Raw genomic sequence first — 18003 nt, 5'->3', positions numbered from 1 at the left:
TTTACAAAATGGAAAAGATAAGCCTTTTCCTCAGATAGTTTAGCATCTGCTAAGGGTTACATTTTTTATAACTTAAAATTTATAGAGCTTACTGTGTGTCAGGCACTGTAGCAACTATTCTGTAAGTTTTATTTTATTTAGCCTAACAGTAAATCTAGGGCACTGAAACGTGCATTATATACCTATCCTTACTGATTTCATTATCTGAAGCAAACCCTATTTCACCTTTCTGACAAGTAGGTCATTATAGGTTCTTGGGTATTAATTGGATTTCTTTCCTACACAGTAACTGAATGAATAGCAGAAACATTACAGCCTGCATTTGGGGTTTTTCTCTACAACTTTCAAGGGGAAGTTCAGCTATTTTGAACAAAAATTATGACGTTTCATGGACCTCTATGATAACTAAGAAGTAACTTAAATGAGAGACACAGGCACAGAGGGGTTGATCAACTGGTTCTACATCATAACTTTTCAAGATTTCATTATTATTCTACACACAAACATCACCCACAAAAGAATTTGCTAATTATCATTGAGTGGCAAAATTCCAAGAGTGACAGAATTGTATAGATGATACTCAAGACTTATTTTGGAGGACACTGATAGATGTTGGGAGAGCTCTAGGCCCAAATTCTATGACTCCACTCTCTGGTCCTCTAGGTTGGAACATGCCTTTTATAATTCAGCTTTCGCAAATCTTTCATCTTCAAATAATAATAGGCAGATGTAGAAACCTAGTCTGTCTATATATTAAGAAACAAACAAGGGACTTCCCTGGTAATCCAATGGCTGCAAAGCCAGGCTCCCGATACCCCGGTTCCATCCCTGGTCTGGAGACTGGATCCCACACGCTGAAACTACCACCTGGTGCAGCCAAACAAATAATTTTAAAATATATTAAAAAAAAAAAAGAAACAAGAAACTAAACAAACAAATAAAAACAATATTCCTTTCCTAAGAAGTCCAGAACCAGTGGCATTTGCCGAAGGCCAAAAGTCATGGGACGATGGAGCAATGATTTGCCACTTGGCCTTTTTTGCAGAAATACACAAAACGTGTAGAACCGTTTAGGTTTAACCCCTTCTAGCCTCATCACTTGGAAATTGGATGCTCTGAGGAATGTTGTGCCACACCCCATCCCCGCAGCCAAGGGTGAAAGAGTGATTAACAATCGCTTGGCAAAACAGCTTCCCGGGCCATTTGGGAGTTGCACGCGTTCGTCCCCGGGGTTCGGGCCGCTGCGCCTTCACGCGCAGCCTTTTTGTTTACTCCGCCAGCAGGGGAGACAGGGAGCGAGCGTGTAAAGATGCTCCGGGCCTCGGGGGCTATATAAAGCTTTGGGTTCGGACCAGGTGGGTGCCAGGGACCAGCCTGTCCATGGAGGTCGCGAAACGTACGGAGAGCCGAAGCAGCCAGTGCGCGCACCTCTGTCGCCCGCCGCCAGCTCCGGATCTTCGGACGCAGCACAGGGGCGCGGACTCTGGGTACAGCGCCTTGGCCCCGCCTCGCGCTTACCCTGCTCCATCCCTCCCGCCTGCGCCTTCCCGGCTCCTCCCCTCGGCTCTCCCAGCCCCACACTCTCCCCACCCTGGCCCAGCTGCGGTCAGGTCTCCTGGGTCTAGGTTCGCATTTTTTCTGCGCGCCTTGTGCTCCCCACCTCGCAGATCCGCAGTCTTCTGGAGACCGTGGACTGAAGACGGAGGAGAGAAGGAGCAGGAGGCACCGCACCACGCCGTGGAGGCGGTGAGTGAGCTGTGCGTGGCGGGCCGCGCCTCCCAGGGGCTCCGTTGATCGAGCCGCGCAGGGTACGCGGGACCCCGGGGAGACGCGCGCCTGGCCTGCCCCTGGCGTATTATCTCACCCGCCGGTGGCCCTACCGGTGGCCTTGTCTGTGCTGTGCGGTGAGTGCGTCCGCCGCTCCCGGGACGCGAGGATCGAGCCGGGAGGGAGGCTTCTGAGCCCCCGGGGTCACATTCCCTGCCGACGGGAGGAACGCTTGGTCGCCCGGGTTTGCAGTTTTTTAGAAAGGGGTGAGTGATAACTGCGATCCGTTTCCTTACACCTCCTCAGATGCCAGATGGCCTCGGAATAGCGGACGCCTCAGGAAAGCTTTCCCAATACAGACACCCAGTCAGGTGAGTGACAGGCCTCATCGAAGGGCTCCTGCAGCTCCAGGGAAGGGTCTCGCACAGCCCTGCTCAGCAGCTGATGCCGAAGTTTTTCTCTCTTGGAAAAATCTACCTTCGAGGTTTATCTTCCTAGTCCCAGAGGTCCTTTGCTCATGGAGTTGAAAAATGGAGTTCACGCTCTCATCTGAAAGAACGGTTAATCAGTGCCCACTCAGTAAGCGCTTTAAAATATCTTATTATGAAGAGGGAACGCGGGTAGTATTAGTAAAAGTAGAATGATGACGTCTTGTGCCTGCGAAACAATTTCTTTTTAATGCCAAAGGGTTTGAGTGAAACTGGCTTCACACCAGGCTGAGTGGAAATATTCTTACTCTTTTCCAAACCAGAATCAAGAATGGTGTTCACAATTGCGGTTTACAACAAACCGAACAAATCAACAAATGGAACTTGAGACGGAAGAAAGAATGGAAACGTAATGAAAATCCCAAAGATAACAGGACCGTAAAAGCGATTGAAAGTTATTTGACCTAACAGTTAAGAGCTAGTTTGCTGTTCTTAGCCACAGGAAGTCAGTCTTCCTGCAAGATGATTAGTAGCTTTTAATCAGGTGAAAGCTTGCTTTCATTGCCTGCTTTAGAGAGCTGTTAAATGAAGAGCTGTGTAAAGTTTGTAGAATGTGCCTGTGTTTATAATAGCACGTAGTAGTCAATAAGTGTTAGTCTGTCCGTTGTGTCTGACTGTTTGCAATCCCGTAGACTGTAGCCTGCCAGACTGTTCAGTCAATGGAATTCTCCAGGCAAGAATACTGGAGTGGGTAACCATTCCCTTTTCCAGGGGATCTTCCTGACCCAGGAATCCAACCGGATGTCCTGCATTGCAGGTAGATTCTTTACCATGTGAGCCACCAGGGAAAGACCATAGTAGTCAATTAGTGTTGATTAATTTCCTACTCTTTGCTAGCACTATTGAAGAACACAGGAAAAGATAATCACAGCCCTTTGGAAGTGTTATAATGGTTTACTTTGGTCAATTTTATGACTAACTCTACCAGGAGGGGGGAGGTGGGAAAGTGTCAGGGAAGTGTGTATCACAGATGTGATTACCTGGCTGAGTCTTGAGGTTAACCCAGTGGAGAACCTGAGGGGTGGGGCAGAAGACATTGAGAGGAAAAAGAATAGCACAGTTCCGTCTGGGAGCCTCAAGGAACTGGCATTTGAGTGTGTGGAGCTGTGGTCACTCCAGCAGCCAGAGCCAGATCTTGTATACCTTGGTACAAGACTTTTGTCCTGATCCTGTGTATGGCATTGGGAACTTTTGTACTTTATTCTGTAGGTGGTATTGGGGGTTACTCAAAGGATTTTAATTAAAATATTAATGTGATCAGATTTATGCTTCAAAAAAATCAGTAAGGAAATCGTATATAGCCTTAGTTAGAACATCAAAAGTGAAATTGGAAGTTATTGCAATTAAGTCATTGATGGAACTGAGTGAATTTGGGGAATGCTTAGTTGACAGAGTAGATCAGGCTTAGGGTTATGATGTATTGGATATGGTAGGTAAATAGAAGTAAAAAGACAGAATGGTTCCCAGGTTGATGGCTGATGACCAGGTGAATGCTATACTAATGACATGGAAATTAAGGCTTAAAAGATAACTTGGGAACAAGATAGCGTGTCAGATTTCCCATTTGTCATATTTCATGTGCATATGCAGCCTCCAAATAGATCTGTCCAGTCAAGAGCTGCATATACAGGTCAGTGGTCCAGAGTCCAGTTCTTAAGTGGAAATACAGACTTGGGAGGCTTTGGTAAATAAACAGTTAAGGGAATCATGGCAGTGAGTCAGGTCATCTGGAGGAGTGAAAGAGGAAAGATGACCATTCTTGATAAAATGCTGGGGAAAGGCCAGCATCTAACCTGTCTACAGAGAAAGAGGTGCACAAACATGACTGGGAAGAATCAAACAGAACAGGGAGAAGTCAGCAAAGTGTAAAGTCCCTGTAAGAAAAATGGCCAGTGAGAGATTCTAGGGAGACAGAGTGTGATAATAATTAAACAACATTCTTTGGGTTTGACAGTTTTACACATTAGAAAATCAATTGCATTTTTTAGGAGCAATTTCTTTTCTGAACTAATGCAGCCATTTCTTTGTATTTCTCTTTAAGTTCTGTCTTGTATAGTATTGTGTGTTTCTGATTCTTTTTACTCAATTATCAACTTCTTGAAGATAGGGATCATGATTTATCTGTCTTTGAATTATGAGTTATGTTTGGCATAAGAGATAACTAAAATATTTATAGAATGACTGAATTACTGATGTTGCTTATTTAGGCACCCAATTTATAAACTTAACTGTTTGGCTAGAAACATTTATCAACTATATTGCCTATGTTTTTGCTTTCTAAAATGGAACATACTGAACATAATGAAATTTTCTCTTTGTTAGAATCAATCTGATTTGGGTACATGAGGCTATTTATTGTACACTAAAATACCAGGCACTCTAGTTGGTGGCGCAACCTTATCCTTTTATTTCCCTTGAATGAAAAATAATAGAAGATCAGATGGTAAGATTAATATTTGTTGTAAATTTGAAATTTTAAGGTAATCACATTTACATGCAGATTATTTGTACAAAATCAGTATTATTTTCAATATCTCAATATACTGTTCCCAAATTTAGTTGGGTGGGGAAAAGGGAGAGATATGGGATCAAGGTTGTGGTCAGAGATAGCCTTTTGAAAAAGTTGCTTTTTGTATGTTTCTAAACTTGCTTTGGTTCCATCTGTATCTACGAACTAAGTCTGAGTGTCAAACAAGATGCTAGGTAATTTCTGCCTTTGTGTAAGGTGCATAATATTTTGTCATCTTTATAAAGTTTTTATCATCCCAATACTTAATGTCATGGTAGGATTCATTTTTTCCCCAAAGGAATTTGGAAATTGGAAGATAAATCTTCTTCTGTATTTTGTAAGAATAAGTATATCCATAATGCCTCAAGTAAGCTATCTAAATATTGATCTTAAGCTCATGGAGAGTTTAATGTGAATTTGATCCAACTTATAACTTGGATAAAGATTTAAAACAGTGAATCAATTATCGATACTTTATCAAATAGACTCCATGAAAGCTGGAATACCAGCATTTTCATAAATCAGTTGATAAATATATGGAGCTCTTGAAATTTGAACATTTCATGAGAACAAAGATTCTGAATGTGAAAAAAAAAATAAAGCATTATTATGTTGTCTGCTTCTTTCAGACTATTTTGGCCAAAATCAAAGTGTTATGATTACTTATATCAAGAAGCAGAAGCTCTTCTGAAAAATTTTCCAATTCAAGCCACAATTTCATTTTATGAAGATTCTGATAGTGAAGACGAAACTGAGGAGCTGATCTGTGAAAATTAACCTGATTACTTTTGATGACATTCAAAGCTTGTAGGTACAAATTAGATTAGTGTACAAATGTATCATAATCCTTTTAAATTAATTTATTTGTATATAAATTATTAATAAAATGAAATATTCAGTATTACTATGGTAGTTTGGCCTTTTTCATCCTTACAGTATAATACAATGTTGGAATTTAAAAATAGGTTCTGTTTACAAGTGTCTTGATTGTATTGTAAACAGTTGGACCTTACAAAAGATAATTTGGGTCGCTTCATCAAATTACAAATTTATCTTTGTTTATTATTTTGAAAACATTTATGTATGACTTTTCAAAGAATAACAATATTTAATTTTCAAGGCTGAGTTTTGTAACATCTGGTATTTCCTACTGATCCCCATTAGATGTTGTAGTTACAGAGGCGTATTATCTTATTAGGTAATGAGGAAAATCACCTTATGTTATCAATCCCATGTTACTAGTATCTATTAGCTAGAAGATGGTGAAAAAGATTGTAAATCATTGTCTATAATTAAGATTGGGAATCAATGTTAGGAATATTAAATTTTAGCAGTTTTAATGAATGGTGAGTCAAGTTATTCTCACTTTAATACTCTTCTGCTGCCCTTAAATTCAGCAGTAAAATAGCATGGGTGTTTAGTACTTATGGCACCACACTGAGGGATCCCCAGAGTTAAAACAAAACATCTTACTTAAATGGAGTCTAAAAAAGGGGAGACAAAATGCCAGAATTTGATAATAATTTTTTCATTTCATTACACAAGGGAGCTAAGAAATTTGGCAGACAGGAAACATTCTCCAATAATATCACCTTCCATTCCTCTGGTTCCCAGGTCCTATATTCTTATGTAAAAAATTTTCTCCTGGGAAGTGAAATAAGAAATTCTTAGTGATTAGCTTAACAAAATTTATAGAAGAATACATCCTTTTTTAATGAAAGAGAAAACAGAAGCACTTTGCATGGTAGATAGAGGTAACATAGTAATTATGATCATGAAATTCTTTTAGCTCAAATACAGTCTTTTCAATTACAAGTACCTGAAATACAAACATTTCCATTGCTTAGCTAAAATTGATTTACAGGCACTTTAGTGAACACAGTGAAATCACTCAGTCGTGTCCGACTCTTTGCGATCCCATGGACTGTAGCCTACCAGGCTCCTTCATCCATGGAATTTTCCAGGCAAGAGTACTGGAGTGGGTTGTCATTTCCTTCTCTAGGGCATCTTCCCAACCCAGGGATCAAACCCAGGTCTCCCACATTGCAGGCAGACGCTTTACTGTCTGAGGTACTAGGGAAGCCCCACAGGCACTTTAAGAACAACGCAATTGAAATAGAACAATTTCAAACCATGTTTCAGTCAGGAAAAATTAGTTATGGAAAGATGATAGAGAGAGTTACTTAGAACTATATTTCTTCTCTTGAAAACTTTACTTTCACTGGATTCTACTCTCAGGATGTATGTGTTCCCCAGGAGATATGCAAAGCCCCACCAGATCACCAACATGGACCTTGAGCATTAGAGACTGGTGTTTGCCTGCACAGTATTTGTGCTGCTGTTATTAATATGTTGGAATAGTATTAAGAGCCACAGTCACATTTATTGAGTGCCTACCATTAGCCAGACATCTCACTTAATTCTAAGTACTACCTAAACTCATTGTGTAAATGGAAAATGAGGCACTGAGATATTAAAGTAACCTGCACAAGGTTGCTCATTTATTAACCCCAGGGGTGGCATCCAAACTAAACCTAAGTTCAGTTCAGTTCAGTCGCTCAGTCGTGTCCGACTCTTTGCGACCCCATGAATCGCAGCACACCAGGCCTCCCTGTCCATCACCAACTCCTGGAGTTCACTCAGACTCATGTCCATGGAGTGGGTGATGCTATCCAGCCATCTCATCCTCTGTCGTCCTCCTCTCCTCCTGCCCTCAATCCCTGCCAGCATCAGTTTTTTCCAATGAGTCAACTCTTCACATGAGGTGGCCAAAGTACTGGAGTTTCAGCTTTAGCATCATTCCTTCCAAAGAACAACCAGGACTGATCTCCTTCAGAATGGACTGGTTGGATCTCCTTGCAGTCCAAGGGACTCTCAAGAGCCTTCTCCAACACCACAGTTCAAAAGCATCAATTCTTCGGTGCTCAGCCTTCTTCACAGTCCAACTCACATCCATACATGACCACTGGAAAAACCATAGCCTTGACTAAACGGACCTTTGTTGGCAAAGTAATGTCTCTGTTTCAATATGCTATCTAGTTGGTCATAACTTTCCTTCCAAGAAGTAAGCGTCTTTTAATTTCATGGCTGCCATGAAACTAAGCCTATCTGACTCTTAAACGTGGCTAACTGCAACACAACATTCGGGGGTAAGCTGCATTAGTCTACATTTCGCTCTATCTTTCAAGAAAGAGAGGAAGTTAGATGAGGAGGAAGACCTTGTCAGTGGGTGAATGGAGCAGAGCGAGACTTTACTAACCTCTTCAACTCGTTCACTAGTCATTAGTGAGAGTTCTTAAAGGTTAAGTGTTCTCTGCACCTCACAGGAGTGCCTGTTTGCATTTGACATCTCAGCTCTTAAAAGTTCTCTTTTCTGTACAGACTGGTGCCTTAAAAGAGTTTCTGGCAAATCAAAATGCCTTAATAGTGTTATTTTATTCCATATTTCAAGCAGTGTGATGGTAGTGCTTTAACAATGGACAGACAGTTGTGTTCTGGGTTCACAGGCATCTCTAAAAATTTATTTTCAGATTCGGTCAGCACCAAGGCTTAGCAACAGCTTCACTCTTTAATCTTTCCACGGAATAGCTGTCACCTCCTTGCAGTGCTGAAATTCAGGATGCAGGACGAACTGGGCATGCGTAGTTTTCACTGGTTCCACCCCTGCCCGCTCTCCATTCGCCCCGTTGCCTTCGTCCCCACGCGGCCTCGACGTGCTGCGTCATGGCGCGCTTCACCCTGGACGACCCCGGAAGTGGGTCGGGGGCTTGGCCTCTGCCCGGCCTCGGAGCCGGTGCGGGAGGTGTTACTCCACTGGCGTTGAGCTGAGCTGTCGAGTTGGGCGGCGGACCCCGGGCAAGGCCCGGACGAGGGGTCCAGGATGCTGAACGTCCCTTCCCAGTCTTTCCCGGGCCCCAGCTCGCAGCAGCGCGTCGCCTCCGGGGGGCGTAGCAAGGTAAGCGCGCGGCAGTCCTCTCTTCCTGCCGGGATCTCAGGCTCCGGCACAGTCCGTTCTCTCCTTAGGTACTCTCTCCCACCTCCTGTCCCCACCTCTGGCTTTCGTCCCCTCCTACCCTTGCTGGCGATCTCTTTCAGATCCTATGTGTTCTCCAGTCCTGGAACTCTCTTAACCTCCATCTCTTACCAGCTGGTCCTTTTTCTTTCCCATCCCTTTATCCCGTTCTGTCAATTCCCTTCTTCCAACTCTTTTCCCCGCTAATCAGATTCAGATATAAGGTAATGCCAGGCTCTGTGCTTCCCATATTGTAGGTACTGTGTGTAGGCTTCCTGATAACCTGCTCTCCTTTCTTTTGTTCACTTTCGGAAGAAGTTGTGAGCAATCTGGGTTCCCTAGAAGAGGGGGAAAGCTGGGCAATAGCTACAGTGACCAGTGTTTATCCCGCCAAGGGTGGGGACTCCAGGAGCTAGGGAAGATTGGAGAAGAGTGAACAAATTTCTATATACAAACCTCCGGTTAGGTTTAGGGACACATCTCCAAGCCACACTGCCTTTCTCTCTTCCTCTGGTACTTGATTGTTTTATCACTGTCTTTTCTACTGATATCTCTTGCTAATTTTGAAGCTAATATAATGCTCTTTAAGTTTTTGTTGAACATAGTTACTGTTACCAACAAGTGGGATGCAAATGTGTTTTATATTTGCAGAATTTAATCAAATTGTCTCCCATGTTCATTGCAATATGAATGTTGCTTGCTCCTGTTGTTTGTTAGTTCCTCATTCTATAACCACATCTTCATGTTTTGCTTTCAAGACTTCCACCTGATCAGGCCATTCCTTTCTTCATTTCTGGACTCTTGAGTCTTTAGCATTAACATCATTTGGGAACTTCATCAACTTTGTTTTCTCCACATGGACCTGGAGCTTGACCCTAGGTCAGAATTATGGGTTCAGAGATCTGTAGCTTTCATTAGCCTTTCAGAAGTCTGTAACCCCAACTATAATAATATAGCTGAAATTGATTAAGTGCTTACTGACAGCCTGAGTGCTTTACATGTATTACCTTGTGTAATCTTTCCAGTGACCCTGTGAAGTGGGTGCTTTTGTTATCGCCATTTCACAGCAAAGGAAACAGCTTAAGAAATGCTGCCTTGAAAGAGGCTTATATGATGTGACGCCAATGGTGACTTTTCTTTTATTGCTCTGTATATCGGCCAACCATCCAATCACTTGTCCTCTCCTCGGGGCTTGACCTGTTTCTCTCCTTAAATGCTTGGCTAAATAGTAGAAACTTTGCAAAGAAAGAACCTCTGAATTAGAATATGAGAGTTGCTGCCCTTCTCCTTTAAAACTACCATCATGTTCTCAATATCATTTAAAGGAAATGATACTGACCCAAACACTCATAGGTGAGTGTTTGGGTCCAGAAAGTGAATAAAATAAGATTATTGTGCAATTCACACTCAGACTGATTTTTGTGTTTGTTTTTTTTTTTTTTCCCCTTTGTGAAATTGTTGCTGAACTGAACTTGGGTTCACTTGCCTGACATGCAGCAAAGCCAATCCACTCACATTGGGTTGTGGTGGAGGAAAGTACAGCTTTTATTTGCAGGGCATCAAGCAGGCAGAGGAGAAGAGGGTGACAGAGGATGAGGTGGTTGGATGGCATCACTGATGCAGTGGACGTGAACTTGGGCAAACTCTGGGACATGGTGAGCGACAGGGAGGCCTGGCATGCTGCAGTCCATGGGGTCTCAAAGAGTTGGACTTGGTGACTGAACAAGAAGAATCAGGGAGAACAGGCAGCTAATGACCAAAAGACCCAAACTCCCTGATGGCTTTCAGGCAAAGATTTTTATATTCAGCATTTGAGATGAGAGTCTCAGGGTGCATGGTTAGCTTGTGGATCTCTTCTGTTTGGTTGCTGGTGAGGTAACATGGTGATATTTTAGAAATATCAGTCTTTTGTCTTGTTCCAGTCAGTCTAGGGTCTGTATGCTTCTGGTTAGCAGTTTCTATCCCTTGAGGTTCTGGTTTCTGTAAAGCAACTCAAGGACATTAGGTTGTTAACTGTATCCATTCAGGAGGGACTAGGAGTCCTGTGATTGTTATTTTCTTGCTTGACCAATGTTCCTTGGTTTTTGCATTTTCTCACATCTGTAGTCATTAGCTATTTGAGTCTGCTTTTTGGAATTAGGGGAAGGCCTTGGAGGCTAAAGCTTTTTCTAGAAACAAGAAGTAGGGACATGAACCCGGGAGGGTCCCTCAGGGCCCTGCCCAATTTCAAAACAGGTTAATCTGGAACATGTGAGAACCTGTGACAGGATTGTATGAAATAGGTTGTGGGTGAGAAGACAGAACTTAGTTGGGGAGATTTGTGTATCATAATTGTTAGAAGCATGGACTTTTGAGTGAGAAGATTCATTCTTTTTCCATCTCTACCTTTTAGCCTCTTTGAATCTCTTTCCTCAGTTGTAAGTGGGAATAATATGACTAGTACCCATTTTATAGGATTGTTCATAGGATCAAATGAGCTAATGTTTCTCTCAGCACAGTCCTGGGTTATGGTAAGCACTTGCTAGATGTTACTAGCTTGTAGGCTTTTATGCAAACCTCATTGATTGTTGAGGGATTGCTGTGTGGAAAAACCTGTAGCACGGTGCCTGGTACAGAGTATGCACTCAGTATGGTAGCTAATGTTATTTCTAATACACAACTAGTAAGTATTTATTGAGAACCTACCATATGCTGGAGATGTGGTCTTTGTTGGGGAGGGAGAAATTTCCACTTTTATCCATCCCTCTTGAGTTCTTGTAGCTAGACTGATAAAGTTGACACAAGACAGATTAGCAGTAGAAAAGATTTAAATTTTATTCTTGCTTTTAAGTTTTAGACAATAAATTTGATGCTGAAAGCTCAGCTTCCATGTATACTGGTGCTGAATCAAATCTTGGAGACAGAGTTTCGGGTGAAGTAGGAAAGGATAGCTTTATTGCTTTGCCAGGCAAGGGAGACATGTCAGGCTCCTATCCTCAAAACCGCATGTCCTAACTTGGGCAAGATAGTGACAAGTTTTGTGGTAAAAAAGGGTGTGATCAGCTCGTGGACAATTCTTCCTCCGATGGGTTGGTGGTGAGGTAAATAGGAGTTGCTGGAAAAGACCCTGCTGCTGACAGAGATTGAGGGCAGGAGGCGAAGGTGGCAACCGAGGATGAGGTGGTTGGATGGCATCATCAACTCAACAGACATGAGTTTGAGCAAATTCCTAGAGATAGTGAAGGACAAGGAAGCCTGCTCTGCTGTTGTCCATGGGGTAGCAAAGAGTCAGACACACAACTGAGCGACTGTACAACAAATAGGAGTCAACATTGACAACCTTCAGGTCCAACTGCTCTGGGGGTCTATATGCTTGTGGGCAGCATACCATAACTTCCCCCACCTAGAAGGGGTTTCACTATCAGCTCAAAGATACTGTTGGGCTTCCTGGGTGGCCCAGTGGGTAAAGAATCCTCCTGAAATGCAGGAGACACAAGAGATGCAGGTTTGATCGCTGGGTCAGGTAGATCTCCTGGAGGAGGAAATGGCACCCCTCTCCAGTATTCTTGCCTGGGAAATCCCATGGACAGAGGAGCCTGGCAGACTACAGTCCATAGGGTCGCAAAGAGTTGACACGACTGAAGCAACTGAGCATGCAGACTTGATGGGAAACAGGACCTTGTCCCAAGACTGCTCTTGACTGTTTCTCCTTGGTCTCACCACCCCTCCCTTCCCTAATTAGCAACTGCTTGAATCTGCCCATTGGAACTCAGGGAAGGTCACAGAGGCTTAATGAAGGCTATTGCCAATAATCAAAGAAGTGAGGGACACAGAAAAGCTCTGTGCCCAGGAACCCAACAGAGCCCTGCACGATACCAAATTTGAAAGGAATTGATGGCACAAAGAAACTTAGGTCTGGGTACTTAATTAGTAAGGAATTTAAGCAAAGTTTGGGCTTGGGTAGTAGATTAGTAAAGAAGTAACACAGCTTACTTATAGTCTTTTGGGCCCTGAATTTCCTACCTCTGAGAGAAGGATGTCTTTCTACCTTCCAGTACAGGAAGGACACTTTCCACAGGGGAGATTTGTTTCCTGCTTTCAAGGAGACCAAGAGGGTGGTCCAAGTATTCATCTTGCATGGCCTGCGCTGGGCCCCAACAGCTCTGTTTTCAAAGAGTTTAATCCAGTGGGCTTCACAGTTATAAATGCCTAAGGACTCTAATAGTCTGTTATGACCATGAAGAAGTTGGTGCCAGAGAAAGCTTCTGGAGGAAGTAATGTCTGTGGCTGGGAGGGGTGAATCATTTTCCATTTGCCTAAAATACACAACTCTAGTATTCGTGCCTGGAGAATCCCCATGGACAGAGGATCCTGGTGGGCTACAGTCCCTGGGGTCACAAAGAGTCGGACATGACTGAGTGACTAGAACGACTAAGCTCAGCATAGCAAAGTATAGAATGGCTTCCCAGGTGGCTTAGTGGTAAAGAGTCCGCCTGCCAATGCAGAAGGTGCAGGAGACGCTGGTTGGATCCCTGGGTTGGGAAAATCCCCCAGTGGAAGTCATGGCACGCTGCTCCAGTATTCTTGCCTGGGAAATGCCACGGACAGGGAACTTTGGCAGGCTACAGTCCATGGGGTTGCAAAGAGTGGGATGAGACTGACTGAACATGCACACTTGCAAAGCATAGAATGGGAAGAGACGAAAGTTCAGACATGAAGCTGGTGAAGTCAACTCTGACCAGATATAAAGGGCCTGGTCAACCTCTGTGGGGAATTTAGAAACATTACAAGAAATATGAGGAGCCACTGACGGAGACAGGGCCCTGGATTAGATCTGTGTTTCCAAAAGATAACTTTTAAATACCCTACAGGTGTGGAATGGTGAAAGAGAGTTATTTTGGTTTGGGATAGGAAAGATCATATGTGTTCTCACACTTTATTTATGAATACCAAGGGACCTAGTTGTAGTTAGTGATGGTAAGAATGGGATGATGAGGATTAGTAAGAAGGAATGTGAAGTTGGCAAGGCACCACAGACCTATTAACCTGGCTATTTTGGGGACAATTGAATGTCTAAAATAGATATGATTAAAGGAACTGAGATATGTAAGTGTTTTAGTCCCTTTGGCCTTCTCTAACAGAATACCTTAGGTGCCTCATAGACAACAGAAACTTATTTCTCACACTTCTAATTGATCTCAGGTCAGCTCGACCTGCAGCAGCTTGAAGCAGGGCTTCGGTTCCTGGCCAAAGTTTGAGTCGTGGTGGTGAAAACACTGAATCCTAGCCAATAGACTAGCGGTCAGTGACAAGGCCCTGAACCTTCGGTTTTGCAGAAAAAATTCCCACAAAGACAGAAAGCGGTAAAATAAGTAAAGTATTTATTGGGAGGAAAAAGAGTATAGTACATGTGGATAGACACACAGGCAGACTAAGAGAGTTGCTGAGTCGTACCCTCATGGCAGTTTGAATTACTTACATGGGGCATATCTTCTGGGTTTCCTTTGCCCAGTCATTTTGATTTCCCTGGTTTAGAGTCTGTATTTGGTATATCTCAGAATCCTCCCGTGTGTGGGGGCACATCTTTTAGCCAAGATGGACAATGAGGCTATGGGTAAAGAGCATCAATTGGCATCAGTCCCCTTTTGACTTCCAAGGAGCCTTTCTGCACAGATGTAGTCAGGGAGATCTCCTTTCTCAGTTGTCCAGCTTTTCTAGTCTTAGAGTTTTGGTCCACCAGGAATGAATCTCCAATGACTTTACCCTGGGGGTGCCCATCTACCTCCTGCCTCATCGTGACCGGGAATTCCAAGATCAGTGCAAAACTGGCCAGTTTTGTTTCTGGTGAGAGCCTGATTCCTGGTTTGTAGCCATCTTTTCAGTGTCCTTACTTGGTGGAAGAGGCGAGGGAGCTCTCTATATGGCCTCTTTTATAAGGGCCTTAATCCCAACAACGTCATCACCCACCAAAGGTGCCACTTCCTAGTACCAGCACATCAAGATCAGCATTTCAACCTAATTTGGTAGGGGGATACAAACATTCAGTCTATAGCAATAAGCTTCCTCGAATAATGTGACTGCTTTTACATTAAACAGTTATCTGGTACTATGTTACATACTAGTTATACAGGTTAGATGTGTGGAAAAATTTCCACTAGCGTGTCTTAACTGGTTAAAATACTAATCACATAATAATACCCCTTATCTAAAAGCCTTGAAAATGTATTAAAACCCTGTAAAATCCCAAACATCTTGTTATTAGACCCTCTGAACAGGTGTAGGCAAATTTTTGTGGACAAGGCCAGATAATAAATGTTTTAGGCTTTGAGGATGTCTTAAGGCCTCAGTCTCTTCACCATCACCACCACCGCCAACACCACCACCAGCACCACCACCACCATCACCACCACCACCACTGCCACCACCAGCACCACCAGCACCAGCACCACCACCACCACCATGTGTAGAAATTATTCTTGGCTCAAGGGCTACACAGAAACAGAAATAGGCACAGGCCAGTTTGCCAACCCTTTCCCTAGAATATGGCAGTTTTATTATTTTCTGTTACTTGATAACCTTTGTTTCTCGGTGGATGGATTCTTAGAAAACATCTTTCTATCTCACGTGAATTCTAATAGCCTATGTATGTTGAAAGTCCGGAAAGTCAGCTTTAGCCAATTGTTTCTGTTTTCTTCTATCAAATCTCATTTGATTTTTTAAGGCAAAAAATTGTTGGTCCAGGTTAGTAAGCCGCGATAACATATTATTGATAGAGCCAGGACCAAAACTTTTCTTCTGACTCTGGGCTCAGTACTACCCTTGGACTGTGATTTCATTAGGTTGACATTTGTGTCCAGAATTTCTAAACCCATCTCATGGCCCAGGTGTTAATGTTCCATTTGTAATTCTAATACACCCTTCTAAAAATGAAAGAAGATTTTTAGAATTTTTAGATTTGTTTTCTTATCCTTTTGAGTGGGAATCAGACTAATGAAGTGTCCTGAAGACAAGCAGCAGAAGAGGGAAGGAAATTCAGCTGATTTGAGGAAGCCACATTGAATTCTTCCCTTTTCCTTTTTGAGGTCCCTCTGAAACAGGGCAGAAGTCTCATGGATTGGATTCGACTGACCAAAAGTGGAAAGGACCTAACAGGATTAAAAGGCAGGTTAATTGAAGTAACTGAAGAAGAACTTAAAAAACACAACAAAAAAGATGACTGCTGGATATGCATAAGAGGTAGGTGGGATTTACTATGTACTGCAGAAAGTTTTGGCGGGCTTTCCAGTTGTAATGCTGTATACCTCTTGGCCCTGTTACTTTGTAATATGATTCACAGTTAGTAACAAAACGTTAGTTACAGTTAGTAACTGTAAACACAATTTTCAGTTACTAACAAACATTTGCAGTTAGTAAAAAACATGTCTTATGCTGGACAATAAATAAATTCTTTAATTCTGAATTTGAACAGTATTTCTCTCTAAATCACTATTCATACAGTATCCCTGTACTGTATTCCCTTTGAAAGAAAACAAGGGTTTGACAGATAATATAATACAAAGTAATAAAATTATTCAACAACATCTAGTTTAAATGCAATAATGTTCCACCGTTGTGTCTTACAACAGAATTCCATAGGAAAAAAGTGTCTCTGAGAATCTAAAGTAAATCAGAAAGCTCACATTAAAGCAGGATCTTTTGTTCTCATTTGCAGCAATTTTTGTTACGTAATCCATGTTTGTTAGCAGTATTAGTTACCTGATTTTCCTAGCCCACAACAAATTAGAAGCACCAAACTAGAAGTACTGAGTTGGCCAAAAAGTTCATTCAGATTTTTCCATAAGATATTATAGGAAAACCTGAACAAAGTTTTTGACCAACTCAATGGGTAGATTGAGAGAGTAAACAGAGAAGTAGAAGAGTAGCTGATGGAAGCAGATTTTGTGGTGTCTGCCAACCTGGCATGGGGAGGGAAGCAAAAACAGTGGAGAGCTTACAGCTATATGCTGGTTCTCCACAGAGAGTCCTTGAGTCATCCGGAAAGAGTTCAGTATATTTGCTATCCTCAGTTTAAAGAAGAAAGGAAATGCATCACTTATTGCTGTTATCACTGTTGTAATTTTATCATTGCATAATTTTGACTTGGGCTGTGTGGGTGTGTGTGTGTTAGTTACCCAGTCATGTCCGACTCTTTGTGACCCCATGGTCTGTAGCCTACCAGGCTCCTCTGTCCATGGAGTTCTCCAGGCAAGAATACTGAAATGGGTTGCCTTTCACTTCTCCAGGGTGTTTTCCCAACCCAGGGATTGAACTTGGGTCTCCTGTATTGTGGGCAGATTATTTACCATCTGAGCCACCAGGGAAGCCATTTGTTGTTAGTTATCCTGGTAACACTGTCACCCATATGAGGGCAGAGACCATGTCAGTTACCTGCCCTGTCTTCAGTGCTTGGTACATTGAGGTCATCCCTTTGTTGAACTAGTGCAACACTTATCATTTTCCAGAAATTTGGTTACTTGAATAGGTGTCTGGTTGTCACAATCAAGGATAAGATAAATGGAAAGACACCAGTAGCCCTGCTAGTTTGCTAGGTAGGCACAGACAGTATAACAAACTGAGTGACTTGAACCATGGAAATTTATTATCTCCCAGATCTGAAGGCTAAACTTTGAGATCAGTCTTCGGAGTTGCTTGGCTTTTTGGAAAATCGCCCTGATCTCTGACTTCATCTTTATATGACTTTCCTCCTGTGTGCTTGTCGGTGTCCAGATTTGCTGTTTTTAGAAGGACACCAGTCATATTGGAGAGGAGCCTGCCTGATTCTGTCATGACCTCACCTGATTACGCCTGCACTGACCCTGTACCACAGAAGGTCATGTTCTGAAGTACTGCAAGACTTTAACATCTGAGTTTGAGGGATACACAAGTCAATTCATTACAGATGGAAGTAGTGTGTAGAATGTTTTCCAGCAGCAGAGGGTATGGAATCTTCCAGCAGGGGCTGGGATAGCTTGTCCCAAGACAGATGCTCTTTGGGAAGTTTCTCAGGGAAATAAGCTGTTTCTAATACCCTTCCTGCCTTCTGTGCTGCAGACCCATTTACCAGGTGCAGGTCACGGCAGCAGGTGCCGTCCCCATTCTTCCTGAGTGTCTTCTGCTGGCCTCTGTGAAGTGGAGGTCAGTTTTCCCATGAGCATCTCTCAGCTGGTCCAGGCTACAGGCATGTCTGACCTGCTTCTGCAGTAGGAAGC

The 18003-nt window shown here is 42.7% G+C and overlaps 2 protein-coding genes across 3 annotated transcripts in view; both read left to right on the top strand.

Moving 5' to 3' along the window:
* The first annotated feature begins 1380 nt into the window (after nucleotides 1–1380).
* On the top strand, nucleotides 1381–5590 carry RIPPLY2 (ripply transcriptional repressor 2). The gene is made up of 3 exons (XM_069597982.1): nucleotides 1381–1746; nucleotides 2074–2138; nucleotides 5394–5590. The coding sequence occupies exons 1-3, from the start codon at nucleotides 1381–1383 to the stop codon at nucleotides 5539–5541; spliced, it is 579 nt and encodes a 192-aa protein (XP_069454083.1). The 3' UTR covers nucleotides 5542–5590.
* A 2818-nt stretch (nucleotides 5591–8408) lies between these two features.
* The window catches only part of CYB5R4 (cytochrome b5 reductase 4), a 115888-nt gene continuing 106293 nt past the window's right edge, over nucleotides 8409–18003 (top strand). The window contains exons 1-2 of one of the 2 annotated variants that reach the window (XM_069598337.1): nucleotides 8409–8719; nucleotides 15838–15991. In XM_069598337.1, coding sequence (XP_069454438.1) covers nucleotides 8645–8719; nucleotides 15838–15991 — 229 coding nt within the window. In that variant the 5' untranslated portion in view covers nucleotides 8409–8644. The remainder of the gene's footprint in view (nucleotides 8720–15837; nucleotides 15992–18003) is intronic. The other variant, XM_069598338.1, reaches the window with a different exon arrangement.

This window comes from Ovis canadensis, chromosome 8 (assembly GCF_042477335.2).
Source record: "Ovis canadensis isolate MfBH-ARS-UI-01 breed Bighorn chromosome 8, ARS-UI_OviCan_v2, whole genome shotgun sequence".
NCBI classification, from domain to species: domain Eukaryota; kingdom Metazoa; phylum Chordata; class Mammalia; order Artiodactyla; family Bovidae; genus Ovis; species Ovis canadensis.
The sequence above is the reverse complement of the archived record's forward strand: the minus strand, read 5'-3'. Positions and strand labels throughout refer to the sequence as shown.